The sequence below is a fragment of the Camelina sativa genome, chromosome 11 (assembly GCF_030686135.1).
Source record: "Camelina sativa cultivar CO46 ecotype springtype chromosome 11, ASM3068613v1".
In the NCBI taxonomy this organism is placed as follows: domain Eukaryota; kingdom Viridiplantae; phylum Streptophyta; class Magnoliopsida; order Brassicales; family Brassicaceae; genus Camelina; species Camelina sativa.
The window spans coordinates 50,284,409-50,303,355 of NC_141890.1; the positions used below are offsets into that span (position 1 = coordinate 50,284,409).

Consider the following 18,947-nt stretch of genomic DNA (forward strand, 5'->3'; position numbering starts at 1 on the left):
ATGTGAAAGAAATGCTAGTAAATTTTTTTATTATATATATCATGTTTTCTAATTATGTTTTTATTTTATAACATAGAGATTTAACAGGTTTGTAATTATGTTTTTCTTTTATAAAATAGAGACCTAAGTATGTTAATAAAACAATATTATGAATAAAAATTTAACAGCAAATAAGGTTTGTAAACTTTTAGTGAGGAAAAGTTATAATTGTATATGTATAATATTTTTATGTTTTTGACTAAGGTTTATAATTGTATATGTATAATATTATAAATATTTATACCATCGACATATATTATATATATACACAATTATATAAGATTTATGATTCATGTCTACACACTAATGTAATACAAAATTATAAAAAAAACTCAAATTTAGTATGTAAAAATAATTAATATTCATATAATACAATATTAATTAGAATCTACTTATGAAAAATTAAATACTAATTTTAAAATTGAAATATATTATTTTAAATTTGTACAGTACTTTGAACCACTTTTACCATTCAAACATAAATTTTATACCGCTTGATCCACTAGATCCACACTTGTTTCACTAGATCCGCTAAATCCACTTTTTCCGCTTGATCCGCTAGATATGCTAGATCTGCTACGCCTGATACACTATCTCCATTCGTAGCCTATTTCTGAATTATGATCGACAATACTTTTTAATCGGTCCAAACTTATTGGTTCATTACTGACGTCTTTCTGTGTTTTTACTGTCAATGGTTCATTACTGAATTTGTAGAGTTTTTTTGAGAATCTTTAGGTTAGTCGATTATTATTTGGCTATTATAAGTTTTGAATTTTGTTTTGATATAGAATAAGTTTTGATTTACTGCTTTGTAATTAGGAAAAATTTCATAACGCTGATCACACCTTGTTTGTGGAAATAATGACAAACGTGAAACGTTCAACGTTCGAATCATAGAGAAAGGAAAAAGATAACGTTCAAATATTTTATTTTGAAAATATATTCACAGCATAAGGACATGGAGATGAAAACATGAAAAGCCGAGCCACATAATTTGATCTCCCTAAATATCCGCGTTTGTTTCTAGCCGTTCCTTTTTCTCCTTTTGTTTACTTGCTTTTTCATTACCTAAAGCCAATTTTAATTTGCCTTTTTGCTGCAACAAAAGTCTGTATACTGTTTGTTTATTCAAATACAATGTTTCCGTCCGCCGATCTCCTTTATACGTACATATATATATATATATTGATTAGTTAGTATATAAAGATAATGCTCAACTTCTAACTATTTTACTCGTGGAAGTGGAACTATGAAATGAGATTGTTTTACGATAACAAACTAGCTGTAAATAATAGGTATACCTAATTCCTAAGTTTCATTAGTTATTACCATTTTTTCACCGGTTCAAAAAGATTATCGTACAAAAAACTGGCAGTGTAGTATGTCATGTTTCATTAATTCTTTTTTGTTTTTGTTTGTTTTTGGACCATGCATGCATTAATCACATTTACCGCTTAGTGATATCGATTGTGAGTTTTGTGACATAGTCATTGTCATACAACGTTACAAATGGAAACCACTCACTAACTATATATATCTCCCAAAAGAGTCATTTTTTTCGTATTAGATTCGTGTCTATCTTCAATTTAGTTATCAGTCTTATCGGTTGATGTTGTTTTTTGATCTTTCATATCTTTATTTTTGTTTTCTTTGCTCAACAAGTTCTTCATAACCACCATTATATTAAAAATGAAACTGTCACAAAATAAAATTAAAAAGAGCAAAAATGTCAGACAAGACGAAGTAGAGAGATGGTGCACATGGGATTTTGTTGAGAGGGTTACAGAAACAGAAAAAAAACATTAGTTTCAGTCAGGAAGGTTTTATCTCCATGCGGCGATCCCACTGGATCTCAAGACGTGTCAGCCGTACACGTGTTAGATTTTGCACGAGATCTAGTTTGGTGAAGACGCAAAAGCTGTGGTAGGGGCCCAAGTAAAGCCCACAAGACTTTTGCGCTGTCGCTTTCAGACAAAGACATTGGTGGAGAGCCATGTGAGTAGGTCCCACATTACATCGAACACGTCACTTTAAACGCCGTCGCGTCACCGTTTGTTTTTTTACACCTCCACCTTTCGCAGTCTTCATTAAAAAATTGTATATATATTTTCACGGTAATGGTTAATAACATATGCACGTGTATATAATCATTTACCGCCATCAAAAAAAAAAAAAGGTTGGTCAACAAAATAAGTTTATTCAAAATCTTAGCTTGATTATAGAAAAGTTTGACAATAAGAGAGAAAAAAACAGTTTTGTGAAACTTTACAATATAGAAGATGTTGGCACAAAAGTAAAAGATAGAGAAAGTTAAAAGTATTGGGTAAGAAACTAATCCATAGTATTTGTTTTAAAGCAGCTTATTTAATAAAACTCAACTGGGATTAACTAAGTAATATGGGAAGGAATTTCACTTAATAACAAATAATTATAAAGTTGTTCAGGTCGACTTCCACTATCTATCATTCATCTTTTTAGCAACAAAATATACGCACTACAATAAAATAAAATAAACATAACTAATTATGAATGGTAACTATGATTGGCTGTCTGATAATTAATAAATTAAGGTTATAAGCCGAGGGAATAATTGATCATTAGTTTACACTCGGGGTGACATGCTCCACTCTGTCTAAACAGCGATAATGTTGTAGTTTTAGGGCATCTTTGCTCCTTTTCTTTTTTCTTTCCCACTTTTGTTGTTCTTAGCTTAAATTTGCTCTATAGATATTTTGATTAATCTGTGTTGTTTGATTGAAGTTGGAGCATGCATGCATGCACAACTATTGTATTAGTTAATTACAAATTGTAGTACTCATATATATTAATATATATGCTATTATTTTATCGTATTGTTCCTCTTACATTGAATTGGACGCGTACTCGTAGGCATATCTATGGATGCGCGCGGCCAAAAGACTAAAGGTACTAAAGAAAGATCACCGCTATACCGGTTATGATTTGGAAATTTATCTGCAAATTGTAATTATTAATACAATTATCCCTTTAATTATAGCTTTATAATTTGATACGATTTCACCCTAGGCTAAGACGAATGGCGTATCAAAGTTTTTTTTATCTTTTGCTCGTCTCACTTATAAGATATTGTATATTTCTAACTCAATGCGATGCTTTTGTTTTGCGTCAATCAAACAAAATATCATAGAAAAGATAAAATATCAAATTTAAATATTGGAAGTGGGTTTTACTCTACTGTTTGTTTCATTTATGTGAATTCCTCCAAGTTGTACTAGTCCAGTAAATCTATATTATATAAAGTGAGTTTTACTCTACTGTTTGTTTCATTTATGTGAATTCCAAGTTGTACTAGTCCAGTAAATCTATATTATATAGTCTTTCTGAGTGATAATCATTTTTCATGACAATTTGAAGCAAATATATGATATATAACTCGTCTTTAATTTTTTAATAAGAAATAAAAGTCTCACTAACCAATACAACAAGAAAACAGAAAAGTTATGGTTTTGGTACAGGGTTCATAATATTATATCTCTGGAATAAAATTAAAATAATAAGAGAGATTCTAATTTTTGGGTCGAGAATTTTGTGTAATACCAACTTGATGCTGCCCAAGTTCCCAACCATGCATGTGCACTTACACCCCTAGGATATATGCTGTTTCCTCATTTTTATTTAAAAACATTTTAGTATCGGGATATAAATTTAATATTAATCGGAGAGCTAAAACCCTGGAATAACTGAGTTCAGCGAGAAATATAAATATTATTTTTAGTTTAGTTTTTTTCTTTTATAAAAAAGATCATGATCAGATTCTTCATATCTGTGAAATTGGAAATTGCAGTCAATTTTACCATCTGATTAATTACGTTGTTTTTTACAATAAATTATTAATACAATTATTCTAACGATCATATCTATCAAGAATGCGATTTCCAAATTCAAAACTTATTCGTTTAAGAACATCTTGTTCTTTGTTTACAGATTAGCAAATTATAAAACATTAAAAACAAAAAAAAAAATGAAAATCCCATAACGGGACGTTGTAGAGATCCAGAAAGAAACAAGCTAGGCTTTTGTCATGTCACCACCAAGAGGGACCCAAGATTCATCCGTCAGCCAAAGTTGACCACTTCTCTTCTCACGTAAGCAGCACTAATCCCATTCATTCGCCCTTTCCATATGCCTCGGAGTTTATAACTATACGAATACTCTGACTCTGACTCACGCGCACGGCTTATCCAATTTGGCCGTTGATCCACAGGCTCGGCTCAAATCCTTTTTATGGATGGAGCTAGATAATTCAAGTCCCATAATGTCATTGCTTAGAAAAGGAAAAAACTACTAGTAAACCACATATCTACCCTAGTCAATTTTTCTTTTTTCGAGTGGTCGTTTGTCGCTCGCTTTCTCCATGTGACAGTCTGATTTTAATGTAACAAGTTGGTCCATTTTTGACGAGTTGGATAACTAACCCATAAAAGGCGAAATTAATGCATAATATTCATAGAGTTTCTCACTTGAATAATGCTATATTGTAGTGTATATATGTAAATTTTGTTTCGTGTGCCAAAAATCGTATGTACTTTTTTTTTGGTACATTAAAAGAGTCGGTGTTTTAATGAACGATACTGGGATAAATACATCTTACTTCGAAAGTCAACAACATGGGGTGGTGGCGCAGTTGGCTAGCGCGTAGGTCTCATAGCTGCTGAGTAATCCTGAGGTCGAGAGGTCGAGCCTCTCTCACCCCAATATTTTATTTTATTAGTTCCATTGTTATATCTACTTGGGCTTTTGGGCCTCCCCAATAATCCAAAAGGGCTAACTTCGTCGCTGAAGAACTCCTCACTAATTTCCATGCCCATCACCATCACACAATACGATATCATACTGTATTATTTTATTTATCTTATTACATAAATGTAGAAACAACATTAGCGTGAGAAGTGAAGCTGCTTTTACTGGAGTTTAATAGTATTGTTGGCATCGTCAAAACCACGAGGTTCATACTTCATAGAACATGTTTTACATAAAGTATTTGAGTATGAAGGAAGGTTCATCGAATGAATAGTGTTATACCGGATTAGTTAGTTAATGCAAGCAAGAGGATCTACTTTGTAATCCGATCCAAGATAATAAAATCACTCACTCATTCCCACGATCATGAACCGTACAAAGTTCTAGATTTTCTCCTCCTCAATAGTTTGCAATTTCCCATAAAACTATGGTCGTCCTTTTTGACTACACAACTCACGTGCGCACGAAATTGAAGCATACGGCGCACCCATTATTCAAGAAATAAAAGAAAACTTACAGAAACCAAAAAAGTCACGTAGTAACAGTTTTTAATAAATTGAAGTTTAAATGCGCACGAGTGGGTTTGTTTTTTTGGGTACGAACGCGGTTACAAGTTACAAGCGAGTCCGTGTCCGAGTCCACCGGCCAACGGTCACCGTCAGATGATACCTAACAAGTCGGTCCCATAACATGTTGAATGTTTGTTTAAATCAAAACCGTCCATCGTTATCACATCTCATTTTTTTTTTTTTTTTCTTATTGCGTTTCTTTTGTTGACCCTATTAAATTTGGCGTCTTCATTGTGAAATTTGTACGAAAGTGTGAACGCGAATTGAGTTTTTATTAGTGTCACAGGCTGTGTGGACTGCTCTCTCACTTACATCACCCATTCTATGATATTCGCTGAGTAGTCCCAAAATCTACGGGCGTTCCGGTTAGATTTTTATAACTTTAATTTGGGAAAATGTTTTCCTTAAAAAACGAAACAAATAAATGTAATTCAAAATATTTAAAATGAAAAATAAGAAATACGTGTCTAATTTAAAATGATTAATATTTAGTTTTATTAATTAAGAAATCAAAATAAAATTAAAAAGCAAGAAAATCCAAATACATTAAAGATACCAAATTAAATTCCAAAATTATTAGTTGGATCTTGTCATAAATTTAGATGATACTACTAGTAAAGTAAACAATATAGTTTCATTAATTAATAAAAACAGAAACTAAGATTTATATGGCTAAATTATCTATTGTTTCTTTTTCCAGTTATTTTCAATATTAATATAATAATCATTTTGTTAAGTTTGACCAAAAAGAAAACAATCATCTTCTAAAAATTGTGTTCTTTAATTTATCAAGAGCTTAAAAAACCAATCATTTAAAATTTTTTAATCATATATTATCGACGTAAAAAAAAAAAAAAAGGGAAAATTTGAAAAAACAGTCCTTCACACGTCAGATATGTTTCTTCTACGAAAGCCCTGTCAACATAGCCAAACCTTATACCGACGATGAAACCCACGTGGCAATATTTCACACGTAGGTACACACGTGCGTGTGCCTGTGTATATATATATAACCCACACACACATCATAGAGACGAAGCAGAAGAAGAAGAAGAAGAAGAAAATGGAATGCAGAAAACACAACCACCATGGCAGCAAAGGAGTTTGCCCAACTTGTTTACGAGATAAACTCTCCCGGTTACCTAACACGACGTCGTACTACATCGTTCACCGATCCGATGATCGATCTACTTCCTCCACAACCGTTTCGTCTTCTCCGTCGTCTCCGGCGGTTAAGGATCATCGGAGAGCTGGTTCGATGTCGATGTCTTTCGCTGTGAGGGAAGCGTTGAGTGGTAATCTGATCGAAGCTTTAGGTGGAGGGTTGAAGAAAAGCAGATCTATGGCGCATGTTCCCAGGGATTATAATAATAATAATAATAATAATACTGGTAGGGATTCGACGAAGAAGAAGAAGACCAAGGAGAAGTTGAAATCTACGACGGTGAAGAAGACTGGGTTTTGGACTAAGTTGCTTCATCTCAAAGGAAAAGGCGTTGCTTCCGCCGACGTCGGTGGATTGGTTTCTTCACGTCAACGAGTTTATTAAATGACCCAATTTAGTCCCTTTTTTTTCTTTTCTTTTTTTTTCTTCTGAAATTTTATTTTTGATGTGTACAGTTACAGATAAAGAAAGTGAAATGGTGGAAAATTTAATGAAAGTGATTTCTGATAATACGTAGAAAAATATACATTCGTATTACAAAATTTAAAATTGACCAAAATTATTCAAAGGTATGATGAACTTTCCTGTGATTTGATTTGACCAACCAATCAGTGATTTTGATCATATCCTAAACTTTGCGTGTTCATATTAGCAATTTGGCATGCCATCAACAGCAGCCATGGATTTTAAAATCAACAAAACGTTCTAATATTTTTTGAAGGCAATTTGTTCATTATATAAACCGATAAAATTTATGTATATCATATAGTCCGAAAAGTATATAATACTTGTATGTAACTAACAGTGAGGATATGAAACCTACAACACAAAAATATGGCCCCTTCCTGACTCTTGGATGTTCCGTTTTGAGATTCGTTAACATTCAAATTAGCAGCTTTTCATCAGTTTCTTGTAATGTTGTTCTACACTAAGGGTGACCAAATCTGGTGCTTGCTTTGCTTTCCTTTCACTCAGCTTTGAGTCTTTTCAAATTTTCATCACCATCTTCTTCATAGTCGTCAAACTTCATCATCTTCATCGAGATAGTGCCCGTGTTCTACAGACCGGTTTTTCAGTCTCTGGAATATCTCATCTAGCGACTGTGGCACCGATGAAGTCACTACTCTGCTTGTGCTGGTTAGTGTTGTTGTTTCTGGTCCCTGTCTTAGTGGAAGAAACTTCTTGGTTGCTACATTTTCTTTAAAACTCTGGATTCCTTGTTTCATGTTTCGCCATGTGGAAGCCAAACGAGACGATGGCTCTCCTGATCCTTCACCATTACTACTTGGACCTGAACTGTCTGTTTCCAGTAAGGACACTTTCGCTGAAGCCATGTTCTCTGGCTTTTTGATAGAAGATGGCGAGTGTTTGTTCTGTTGTTCTCTAATGGCTGCATATTTGTTTGTGATTGCTTCTCTAGCTGATCCGTATTTACGGGACATATCATCTTTCGATGAACTTCCTTTCACTGTGTCTATGTCATAGCTCGACGACATCTTCATTTCAACAGATGAATTTTCCTGCAAAAATCTTAGTCAGGCTTTGGAACAAACACTACGAGCTCTGCTTTTACATGTTATCGGTTGACTACTTACAGAGAAATTGCTTCCTGGTTCAATGTCAACATCGTTGAAGTTCCTTGCTAATGGAAGAACATGCTCGCCGACTTTTTGTCCTTCTTCGAGCCATGTTCGTTCTAAGGATTGGAAAAGAAAGGAAAATGAATCACAACACGAGTTCTTAGTCAAATATCAATGCAGAAAAGAAAAAGATCGCTATGGTTTTTCACCTTTTTTAAGAATCATTACCCCCGAAGGATCAAACCCGTCTGTATCCTCGCTCTCTGTTTGAAATCTAAATCTTTTCCAGCTACCAAAGTAATTAAATATGCGATCAAAGAAATTGCTTGCAACTAGCAATGTGTAGATAACCATTATGAGCGGATATATTTCATTAAACCGTTGTCCAAAGACCGGGACAGCATCATCAATTCTACCCATTTTCTGCAGAACCAAATGAAAAACATTGCAAAGAAGCCCAGTTATGGCATGAATTTTAAAGACTTCTAAGACAATGAAATGCGCAAAGGGAGAGACGGAGAAAAATACCTTCTCAAATATAGTCTCGGAATGAAGTTGAATGAGATTAATAAAATTGTAAGATATTGGTGGTGCATATCGAGCAATCATCCTTAAGAGATACATATAAACCATTTATAAGCATGTAAAATTCTTTATCTAAAAAAAAGGATCGTTAGATATTCACTTACGAGCAAATCATAAGTAGATTCACAGAACTTGTTTGTCGAGGAGTCAAGGAATAAATCATCAGCATCCCAATTTTAAAAAGTGAATAGTATGTACAGACGCACATATACACCAAAGGTACAAAAGCAAATGCCTGAAAGCAAAGTGATCGGGATTCAAGAAGTCAGTTAGTTGAAACAATTTGCTGATATATAAGGTAACAAGATATGACGCGCTCCATCAAAGCGAGAATTGAACCCAAAATGTAAAGTACAATATACCTGCACTAGCAGTTCATCGGATTTGACAGAGCTAATAAGTATTGAGAAGAGGGACAAGTCCAGTTTACTAAGAAGGAGAGTTGCCTCTGCTAAAAGAATTGCAGCAGACATAATCCCCATAACTACTGCCAACACCATCTGAATTTGTTTCTTCAATATACACCTCCACATAAATTCTGCCAATAGTAATAATGTACATAAGTATTCTCATGCCAGACTTTTCGACAAATGAATAATCCAATCAACAACTCTACTCAGGGATGATTTCATTCTTTCTATCCTGTTCTTTTCAAAGTGGGAACTTTTCCACCTCAGTAACACGTTCAGCAGGTTTACAGAGCACATAAGTACAAAAGTATTTGAATAGTTTACCGAATGTGTCGAGAAAATTCCCCATATTTCCAGTTCGACTAGCTCTGAAGCTCGAAATGTATTTCCTGAAATACGGTTCAAAAAAGCTGCTTAAGGTGAAAGGTATCATAAACTTGTTTAAAATAAATGAAGGAAGAGGTAATTAATTATATACTGTACGAGAGATGAAATGATCGAAAATCTGACCATCCAGTTGCATCACGGCGTTCATAATTCTTCATTGTGTCTTCAAGAACAAGGGCCTCGGTAATGTAAGTTAGATACTCACTGCAAACAGCCATAGTGAGACATTACTAGAGATTTCTAAATAATAAAGCTGCAACTTAGTCAATTAATGGAACAAGTTTCCTAACAAAGTATTATAAGAAGTTAAGACAGGGCCAATAGAAAGTTCTCCATACCTTTTATATCTGTAATATTCATCCTTAGCATTTCGAAGGTGTCGCCTTAAAGTTGCCATCGATTTCTCATCTGTGTCATAGTCCATATCATTTTCACCCAACTGACCACCTTGTGGCTTAAATGATGGGTCTTCCCTGAACTGTATAGAATATCATCAATAAAATTGGAGAAGTTCCAGTCACAATATAAGGATACTGGGAGGTAGAAGTTACCATTTTAGCCAGCATAGCATCTATAACATTCATGTATGGTCTCATAGGATCACGCTTGGACATTTGAGTTGAAGTCGCTTGAGCAACCTAGCAAAGCAATAGTTAGGGGGTGATAAACAGTCTGACAAGAAAACAACACATGTCACCATTTCTGGAGGGAGCACCGTGTAAAGTTATTTGAATTGCTAAAAACTCAGGGTACTTCATTACGTGAAGTAAATTTACTTTTGATACAAAGTCTGCTAGATGGAATATCTCCTTAGATCTTAAATTGCACCAATGAGGATGTCATGAACTATGATATTATAAACGAAGTTCTTAGTTAAGTTTGGAGTAGAGAGGGCATATTTAAGCAGATGAGGACAAAAACTTGTTTAACCCAGATAAAACTTACCACAATCGCATTTGAAAGTTCCTGATGGGCATTATCAAGTTTCACAGCAATTTTGGCAATTTTGTGAGAGAGAACTTTTTGGCGGGTGGTCCAGTCTGCATTCTTCCAAAGGGTCTTAGGTATTTCGCTCAAGCCAAAGCCAAGAAGAAATGCACCAGTCACCAGCCCAAAAGTATTTGAACATGCCATAGCATAACCCAAAATGCTTCCTGTCCTGTTAACATACAAGAACGCCTCAGTCAAATAGTCCAGGAACGAATGTAACTTTCACACTAGAAAGAAAGATTGGGCACGAGATATTCTAAACCCAGTGAGCCATATATCATCTATTGCTAGACAATGCAACAGTAATGAATGCTAATGACAAAAGCATGAGATACAAAGGCAGGAGATACAAATCCAATACATAAGTATATTCAACAATGAAGGAACATTTTACCAGTTCCTGTGCATCATGATGAGAAGGATAAGACCGAGAAGACCGATGAATCCCAGAACAAGATAGAAAACTAAGTTGACATGTATGCTAGTCTTCAATCTCTCTGACACTGTAAAGTCTCCAGCATCTTCAAAACCCTGAATAAGGGGCACCACAGCCCTGTTTAGAGGTAACATAGTTTAATATAAATGTACAATAGATAGATTGTTAGGGGTGCATCTCAATTACTGGCAACCAAAACAAATTTACACCTAACCATACATATAAAAGTTATTTGACAAACATGGGACACATCCTGTCATGTTAACTAAGGTATTTTTTTTCAACAACAATCTGGTTTTACCACCTAATATTGGATCTGATCAGGACACCTTGTACCGTAAAAGACATGTGTCAGAGAAAAAGGCACTGAAAAGTTCAACCAGTTCATACCAGGTGAGTAGAAACGTACTCCAGTATGACCAACTCCATAAGAAGGAAATGGCGCCATTCTCAGGGTGATCAGGTTGCAGAGACAGTGTCTGCAGAACAGAAGAAGACAAATGAAGCAACAAATTTGAAATGATTCCCTAGTCTCCTAGTTTGGTTAAAATCCAAATCAAACATGACAACCGAAATCTAGCGACCATTGTTTCATATATTGCAGTAAACGATGAAGCTTTCCCAATAATATATTCCTCAGTAGCTCTCTCACCATGAGAGACCTAAACTTACTACTATCCCTACATAAAATTTTGTTGACTCCCCCAAATCAGCTAAGACTTCAAGCCTAAAAACCTTCAGTGAGTCTTTCAAACTCTTACAACGTTAACTACCAATTTAAAATTAAGTCTTACATATGACTATAAGCCGTATTCAGAAGCCACATTCTTCAGCTAAATCTTAATCCTACGTATGAATGATCTTATGAAACTTTAAAGCATACCACACGATTCAATTCCAAATCAAGCAAAATAAGTCCTCGATCAGAATCGCGCACTAGTCCGAAATTGAAAACGAAACTTGGGGAGAAAAATGTGTGGTACCGTCCAAATGTCGGCAGGAGCGAGGATAATAACGGAGACGGAGCAAAACCAGGTGTATCCAACGGTGATGAGAACGTACCGAGGAATCTCCGGTCCGGCGAAGTAACGGAGCGTGGAAACAACTAATCCAAGGGTTAGAGGCAACGAGATCAGATAGAAAACCCACATCTCTCCCTCTCTCTCTCGATGCAGTAGACTCAATCAATCAATTATTAACGAAAAATATAAAACAACCGGAGCTTTTCAAAGGTATCGATTTACGTCGGCCGCGAGATCGCTCGACTTGTCTGTGTGTATGTTAGCGCGTGAGAGAAACGCGCCGTTGAGAGGAAGGTCTCTCTCTCTTGTTCTTGTTGTTGTTGTTTCGTTTTCGTTTTTTTTTCTTCTTCTTTCAGGTTGTTTGGTTCGATCTCGGTTCGGTTCATCGACCAAGAAGAAGAAAGAGCTTTTAGGAAACGTAAATATTTAACTTAGTTGAGAAGAATTAGTCCGATTAATAATAAATAATTTTATCTTTTAAATTTTTTTTTATCAAGATTAAATAATTTCAACCATCAAATTTAAATTAATATTATTTTTTGCGTTGTGAAAGATACGCCGGATTTAATGATAATCTGATTTTTTTTAAGTCATTAAATTAATGTCATTTGTTGTTTTCTGAAGGAACATACAATTTATATATATATATATATATATATATATATTTTTGTGATCATGCTGCGCATTTTCGTAGGATATGTATGTGTTTTTTCTTGCTTTTTATAGTTGATTATTACTTAGTGGTATCTTTCAAAAAAACTAACTTCATTATTGATTTAATAGAAGAAAATTAATTAAACAAAGTTTTAGGCCTCTAGGAATTGGGCTGCACTTACAAAGCGCTAACTAATGATATTTTGATAGTCAGGAACTGGGCCTGGTTACACCTACATCCAAAATACTTTGATGAATTCAATATGGGCCTAGTTACACCTATAGCCAATAATATCCAAACTATCCAAGATATATCGTTTGTTAGTTTGGTTTGATACTTTGATATAAAACACTTTAAATAGCTAACATGATTCACGTTTTCCAAACGTGTTGCTGTTGCCAGGTCAGCGCTAATCTACTTGATTCATGTCCGATACTGTGACTTGTATTTGTATCCAACAAATGTCTAATTCGTAATTGACAAGATTCACTTTTATATACGCGTTCCCACTTACCTATTTAAAAATTAGTAGTTCATTTATTAGTTCATCAACTAAAGCATCACACATTCACAGATTCCTATTACCCTTTTAATCCTCTGATTAAGATAGTCAACCAAGTTTCTGCACTGTATTCCTGGTGTTTATAAAAGTATAATACATACAACATCGACCGTTCGTACTCTATCCGTCCATATTTCCTTAGCCATATATATCCAACGGCAAATTGATAATAGAGCCGACAAGATCATCATGACACGTTTAGGTTTTGTCTACCGGTTAACACCGTCCAATAATCCATGACTCATATCCGGCAACCAGAATCCTATACCGTAAACCCCACTTCCCATTTCCCTTTGTTTCTTGGTACTTTAACAGCACTATCACTTTTATTTTCCCTCCAATATGCCATTGCCATAGTAATCGATTTAAGTACTAGTGGGATCCATTTAAGCACAAAACTACCAAACACGTGTGGAACTAAAATCATACTGAACTGGTGAAAGTACCTAAAATTAAAACTACATCCTGACCTTCAACCTTTTTTTTTTTTTTTTTTTCAAAACTGACAGTCTTTAGATATTTATAGTTTTATACGAAATTATATATACCAAACTCAATAGTATCAAAAATTTATTATGAAATTTTATACATAATCTAAACTATAAAGAGGACTGAGCAACTCTTTTAGACAGTTCCAGAAAAAAAAGAATTTAGGTATAATTGCACAAATAGTTAATTGATTTAAAATTTGAAAATTGTAAAGAAGAAAAATATATTATATACTATTAAATTTGGGCTGGATATTAGATAATAACACTAGTGAATAAAAAACGAAAAAAGAGAGAACATTTCTCGAATAAAACTAAGGGCAGATACAGTATATAAATTGCGGCTGTTACGAAACATCTTATATTATATAACTAAATATAGCGTCCGTATTTGATTCTCTTTAAGATATCAAGATCAAGAGTGAGAGTGAGAGTGAGAGTGAGAGAGAGAGAGAGCTATGTTGTCGTCGGCGGTTGAGTTTGTGGCGGAGCAGCGGAGATGCAACGACGATGGCAACGGCGGAGAGACGGTAAAGAAAGACGAACTTGATCATTTGCTTTCCGAACCGTCGGCTCCGACAATTTCTATCCCTACGGAATCTTTCCTCAGAGCAGCAACGTTACTCAAGAACCAGGTGCGTAAGATAAGGACGTGACGCCTCACACGGCTAACGTAAGCCAGATCCCCGTACGTTGGCTCATATATGTTTCTTGGTCGATGTATATGTAGGTTGTGGAGGCCACGTGGAAAGGCGGTGTCGAAGCTCTTGCCCCTGGTTCGGGTCTGGTGCTGGATCCGACTGTGTACACAGGACTACTAGGCACAGCGTTCACCTGCTTGAAGTCGTACGAAGTCACGAGGAACCATCAAGATCTGCTAACTTGCGCAGAGATAATCGACAGGTGTGCTAACGTTGCACGTGCCACGACCAGGTGAAAATATCTTCGCCACTAAGTTCCTTAGCCGAGTAAACATCAAATAAAAAAAATATAACCAAAAATGTAATCTAATCACTTTGAAGAATATTTTGAAAATAGAATTCGAATAATTGCCTGACAGAAAAACACATCTAGGCAGATTGAGTAGCAAGATTGAATAGTTACAAAGATGTCACTTTTATCCAATTATTGTCGTCTATAACAGTATAAACACTAACATGAAAAGTATGTAAATCTTGAACCAATGAAATAATATCTACACACTCAAAATTGAATTGTCGTTTTGTAAGTAAAATAATTAGATTTTCATGAATAGGCACGTGACGTTTTTATGTGGAAGAGGAGGAGTTTATGCGCTTGGTGCAATCGTAGCCAATTACAGAGGAAACCAATCAAAACGTGACCACTTCCTTGGTCTTTTTCTTGAGGTTCCAATCCTTTTTGACTTTTTACTATATTACCACCGATTCACTGTTTTTATCCAACGTGAGATTTGGTCTAGAGTTAACATTGATACAAGAAACCATTCACAGTGGACTTTAAATGATTATTTTCTTACAAGCAGCTCGCAGAAGAGAGAGAGTTACCAGCAGGACCAGAGGAAGGAGGATTTGGGATGTCATATGACCTTCTCTATGGAAGAGCGGGTTTCCTTTGGGGTGCTCTGTTCCTAAACCGATATCTCGGTGAAGGCACTGTTCCTGACCATCTCTTATCACCCATCGTTGCAGCTATCTTAGCCGGTGGACGAGTTGGAGCCGCAGATCATGAAGCTTGTCCTCTGTTATACAGGTTTGCGCAATATAGTAGCTAGTGTGATCCTATTTCGGTTTACTAGGAAACTTTTATCTTAGTTTTTGTGGCTTTTAAGGTTTCACGGGACTCGATTTTGGGGTGCGGCAAACGGATTAGCTGGAATCTTGTATGTGTTGCTACATTTTCCTCTATTGGAAGAGGATGTTAAGGATGTTCAAGGGACATTGAGGTATATGATGAGTAATAGGTTCCCAAACAGCGGAAACTACCCGTGCAGCGAAGGGAATCCGAGGGATAAGTTGGTCCAATGGGCTCATGGAGCAACCGGCATGGCCATTACTTTGGCTAAAGCATCTCAGGTGTTTCCAAAGGAAAGGGATTTCCGCGAAGCAGCCATTGAAGCAGGAGAAGTAGTGTGGAAGAGTGGCTTGGTGAAGAAGGTAGGTTTAGCTGATGGAGTTGCTGGTAACGCCTATGCTTTCTTGTCGCTTTATCGGTTAACTGGAGATGTTGTATACGAAGAGAGAGCAAAAGCATTCGCGAGTTACTTGTGTCATGATGCAAGAGATCTCTTGGATATGTCAAGGCAAGAAGCAGAACATGATTATTCTCTTTTCCGGGGACTAGCTGGACCAGTATGTCTCTGGTTTGATCTTGTGTCACCAGTAGATTCTAAGTTTCCTGGTTATATGATTTAGATAAACTGTTGGTTCCATTATCTTGTGAAACGATCTTTAGGTTCCCCGGTTTATTCCTTTTTCTATCATCTATTTGGGAGAAAACATTCTTGCAAAAGAAGAATAAAAGTAGCATGAAAAGATCAGCTTAGTGGTTTAAACGGTATTGGTAGTATCATTAAGACAGCGGAGAATGCAACCGAGACCAGCTCTCTCTGTTAGTTTCTCGTGAATCATCAAACACTGATCGCATGTAGGTTCGTCCCCAGTCGCAAGGCCTCTATACAAGTACCTGATCCACAACATTCAAGCAAACAAGAATGAATAACACTGACTTCTTCATGAAGCTAGCTAAAAGCTAAGTTGAGGGGCTTACTTCATGAGAATGTCGTAATACTCGGCACCAAGAGCATTCAACATTCCGTCGATATCCCTTATCGCCATGATAACTTTGTGCACAACTATCCAGTTAGCTGACTACAATTTCACCGATTGAGAAACAACCATTTATCAAAAATCACATCATCCTTTTGATCAGGAACAAACAAACCACTAGCTAGTTAAGAAACAGAGAGAACCTTGCAACGTTCATCGAGAGTTTTGGGAGGCGAATCATCGAGAGCTGTTTTCAGAGCTTCGAAATGTTTGTAACTGGACAAACAATGTAAACTATTATCGGTCTTCTGAGAAAAGTAAAAAAAAAAAAAAATACAAAAGAAAATCTAGGGTTATACTGTTTGAGTAAGCTCTCAATCTTTTGCGATTTGGTTTCGATCGTCGCGATTATTGCCTCTGCATTATCAGCTTCAACAATTTCTGATGCTCCAGCCATTGGATCTCTCTTTCTCTATTCCTCCTGCAAAATGATCTGAAACATTAATCAACTCATGTCATTTCTTCATTCAAATCAAAAACTTGCTGCATAAGGAAACAAAAACTAATCATCAATGGGAAGCAATGCAAAACTTCTCAAGCCATAAAAAGAGAAGTAACGATCACGAGAAATCAATTCTACTCATGTAGAAAAATCCAATGCCGATGGTACACAAATTTCTCACAGCTTTAGATCAGATCAGAATCCAGAAATGTCAGAGGATCAAACCATACATGGATCAGCCAAGGATCCGAAGCTAACGTGAAATGAGAGAGAATCAAGCGATCAAGTGATTGAGCGACCGATAGAGAGGGTTTTTCAGAATTGTGATATCAATTAAAAATCGGACGCTACACTTTTTTAATTGTAACTTTTTCTTCTCTGGGCGTAACAAGAGAAGTGGAAAAGCTGTTATGCTGGTACATAATTGTAATAAATGAAAAAGCGAATACGTCAAATGAACTTATACAAGTTCGTGATTGCAAAATAAAACCATGTTAATCAAATTAAGGTCCAATTTGACCTTTTAAGATAAGTTTTCAAAGCCCCCCATAAAAAACTGCTAATCAAGCAACAAAAACGAATCACACAACTCTGGATTAGGAGGAGAAACAATCCCAACCAGAGTCTTACAAATATCTATCTATATATATATATATATTGTCAAATAAAAATTCAAGAATTGAATTGGGTTATCTAAGAGTTACAACACATGTTACTCTTCGTTGGTATCACTTGACCAGGACCCGGAACAATATCAATCTTCTTACCAGCAAGCGACCCTGGATTGCCGTTCTCTTGATCTTCACTCGCCGCAAGACTTTTCTTGTTCACAATGTTGAAGATCTCAGTCAAAACCGTGGAGAAAGCGCTCTCGACATTGGTTGCGTTAAACGCAGATGTCTCCAAGAAGAACAAGCCTTCTTTCTCTGCAAATTCTTTAGCATCTTCAGTCGGTATAGCTCGTTGATCAACAAGATCTGACTTGTTACCAATAAGGATGATCACAATGTTCTTATCTGCATGAGCACGCAATTCTTCTAGCCATCTTGGGATATGATCAAAGGTTTGGCGTCTGGTTATATCATAAACCAACATCGCCCCAACCGCTCCTCTGTAATATGCACTCGTTACCGCTCTGTATCTGTTTTATACCAAAACCACACATATATACAGATAGAACGCTTTTGTAAGCAAACGATTAAGTCATTGAATGTGGTGATTAAGCTTATTCATTAAAGATAATGATGCCTTAAGTTTCTAATTTGTTACCAATCATAACAACTACGGAAGCTGGTTTAGTCTCTACTCTACACATAATTTGAAATCCAAATCTCAGATTAAGTTTCTTAATTCTACTTTAGATCGATCCTAAACTAAACTATCATCTATAATCGGATCGAGATCTAAGTTCAGAAGTAGCAGGAATTAAAGTAGCTAAAAAGAGTTCCGGAGAGAGAGATCGGAGATTATACCGTTCTTGGCCGGCGGTATCCCAGATCTGAGCCTTAACACTCTTGTGATCAATAACAAGCGTCCTAGTCTGAAACTCAACGCCGATGGTGGCTTTAGAATCCAAACTGAACTCGTCTCTCGCATATCTCGCCAGTATCTGAGATTTCCCAACCGCTGAATCGCCGATCAGCACAACTTTGAACACGTAATCAATCTTCTGCGACGGATCTCCGTATCCTCCTCCACTCGTCATCTCGCTTTGAAGTTTGAATCCTCTGTTTTCAAAGCTTTTACCGAAAAAGTGAGCTTTTCTTTCTTTTTGAAGTTTTAAACGCAGAGAGAGAGAGAGAGAGATCTGATACGGTCGTCGTCGTTGTCAACTATTTAGTCAATAATTGATGACGTGTTTAATTTATTAACCGTTGGATTTAGCCGGCTCGAATCTAGGCACCGATCTGACAGATACGACAATTATCTCTCTCTGCTGCAAGCAAGGCGCATGTTTTTTGGTGATGGCGTCATATATAAGGCAAGTTCGGATCTTAAAACTGGGCCATAGAGCCCATTAGTTTATGA

General features: G+C 35.9%; 4 protein-coding genes and 1 non-coding gene across 8 annotated transcripts; 2 read left to right on the forward strand and 3 right to left on the reverse strand.

Annotated features, from left to right (window-relative positions):
- The first annotated feature begins 5,566 nt into the window (after nucleotides 1-5,566).
- Nucleotides 5,567-7,065, forward strand: LOC104727205 (protein SALT UP-REGULATED GENE A). The gene has a single exon (XR_015572396.1). It is a non-coding gene; the product is annotated as a protein SALT UP-REGULATED GENE A (transcript).
- Nucleotides 7,066-7,414: 349 nt separating this feature from the next.
- LOC104727206 (uncharacterized) lies at nucleotides 7,415-12,571 on the reverse strand. 4 transcript variants are annotated; one of them, XM_010446240.3, is made up of 14 exons: nucleotides 11,927-12,571; nucleotides 11,334-11,422; nucleotides 10,902-11,060; nucleotides 10,463-10,676; nucleotides 10,069-10,155; nucleotides 9,856-9,995; nucleotides 9,641-9,721; nucleotides 9,455-9,519; nucleotides 9,083-9,258; nucleotides 8,825-8,955; nucleotides 8,664-8,745; nucleotides 8,345-8,558; nucleotides 8,151-8,251; nucleotides 7,415-8,075 (listed from the first exon to the last, which is right to left on the reverse strand). In XM_010446240.3, the coding sequence occupies exons 1-14, from the start codon at nucleotides 12,092-12,094 to the stop codon at nucleotides 7,575-7,577; spliced, it is 2,208 nt and encodes a 735-aa protein (XP_010444542.1). In that variant the 5' UTR covers nucleotides 12,095-12,571; the 3' UTR covers nucleotides 7,415-7,574. The 4 variants fall into 4 exon arrangements, with proteins under 4 accessions (XP_010444542.1, XP_087331273.1, XP_010444543.1 ...); XM_087475147.1 differs by having other exon boundaries at nucleotides 11,827-12,385; XM_010446241.3 differs by having other exon boundaries at nucleotides 10,902-11,038; nucleotides 11,927-12,359.
- Nucleotides 12,572-13,595: 1,024 nt separating this feature from the next.
- Nucleotides 13,596-16,188, forward strand: LOC104727210 (lanC-like protein GCL1). Its single transcript, XM_010446244.3, has 5 exons — nucleotides 13,596-14,305; nucleotides 14,401-14,603; nucleotides 14,926-15,037; nucleotides 15,175-15,401; nucleotides 15,481-16,188. Exons 1-5 carry the CDS (start codon nucleotides 14,129-14,131, stop codon nucleotides 16,061-16,063), a joined length of 1,302 nt encoding a protein of 433 aa, XP_010444546.1. The 5' UTR covers nucleotides 13,596-14,128; the 3' UTR covers nucleotides 16,064-16,188.
- Nucleotides 16,059-17,278, reverse strand: LOC104727209 (actin-related protein 2/3 complex subunit 5B-like). Its single transcript, XM_010446243.3, has 5 exons — nucleotides 17,150-17,278; nucleotides 16,777-16,898; nucleotides 16,621-16,693; nucleotides 16,419-16,519; nucleotides 16,059-16,334 (listed from the first exon to the last, which is right to left on the reverse strand). The coding sequence occupies exons 2-5, from the start codon at nucleotides 16,872-16,874 to the stop codon at nucleotides 16,199-16,201; spliced, it is 408 nt and encodes a 135-aa protein (XP_010444545.1). The 5' UTR covers nucleotides 16,875-16,898; nucleotides 17,150-17,278; the 3' UTR covers nucleotides 16,059-16,198.
- Nucleotides 17,279-17,395: 117 nt separating this feature from the next.
- LOC104727208 (ras-related protein RABA4a) lies at nucleotides 17,396-18,868 on the reverse strand. Its single transcript, XM_010446242.3, has 2 exons — nucleotides 18,392-18,868; nucleotides 17,396-18,060 (listed from the first exon to the last, which is right to left on the reverse strand). Exons 1-2 carry the CDS (start codon nucleotides 18,622-18,624, stop codon nucleotides 17,613-17,615), a joined length of 681 nt encoding a protein of 226 aa, XP_010444544.1. The 5' UTR covers nucleotides 18,625-18,868; the 3' UTR covers nucleotides 17,396-17,612.
- Nucleotides 18,869-18,947: the final 79 nt, after the last annotated feature.

Coding starts and splice junctions, on each gene's coding strand:
- LOC104727209 (XM_010446243.3), bottom strand. CDS start 16,874: ATGGCTGGAGCATCAGAAATTGTTGAAGCTGATAATGCAGAGGCAATA. Junction 16,520..16,620: donor CTCTCGATGAACGTTGCAAG/GTTCTCTCTGTT, acceptor GTGAAATTGTAG/TCAGCTAACTGGATAGTTGT. Junction 16,335..16,418: donor TATTACGACATTCTCATGAA/GTAAGCCCCTCA, acceptor GTTGTGGATCAG/GTACTTGTATAGAGGCCTTG.
- LOC104727210 (XM_010446244.3), top strand. CDS start 14,129: ATGTTGTCGTCGGCGGTTGAGTTTGTGGCGGAGCAGCGGAGATGCAAC. Junction 14,306..14,400: donor CAACGTTACTCAAGAACCAG/GTGCGTAAGATA, acceptor ATGTATATGTAG/GTTGTGGAGGCCACGTGGAA. Junction 14,604..14,925: donor GTTGCACGTGCCACGACCAG/GTGAAAATATCT, acceptor TTTCATGAATAG/GCACGTGACGTTTTTATGTG.
- LOC104727206 (XM_010446240.3), bottom strand. CDS start 12,094: ATGTGGGTTTTCTATCTGATCTCGTTGCCTCTAACCCTTGGATTAGTT. Junction 11,423..11,926: donor CTCCTGCCGACATTTGGACG/GTACCACACATT, acceptor TCTGTTCTGCAG/ACACTGTCTCTGCAACCTGA. Junction 10,156..10,462: donor AACTTTCAAATGCGATTGTG/GTAAGTTTTATC, acceptor TTGCTTTGCTAG/GTTGCTCAAGCGACTTCAAC.
- LOC104727208 (XM_010446242.3), bottom strand. CDS start 18,624: ATGACGAGTGGAGGAGGATACGGAGATCCGTCGCAGAAGATTGATTAC. Junction 18,061..18,391: donor GATACCGCCGGCCAAGAACG/GTATAATCTCCG, acceptor GGTATAAAACAG/ATACAGAGCGGTAACGAGTG.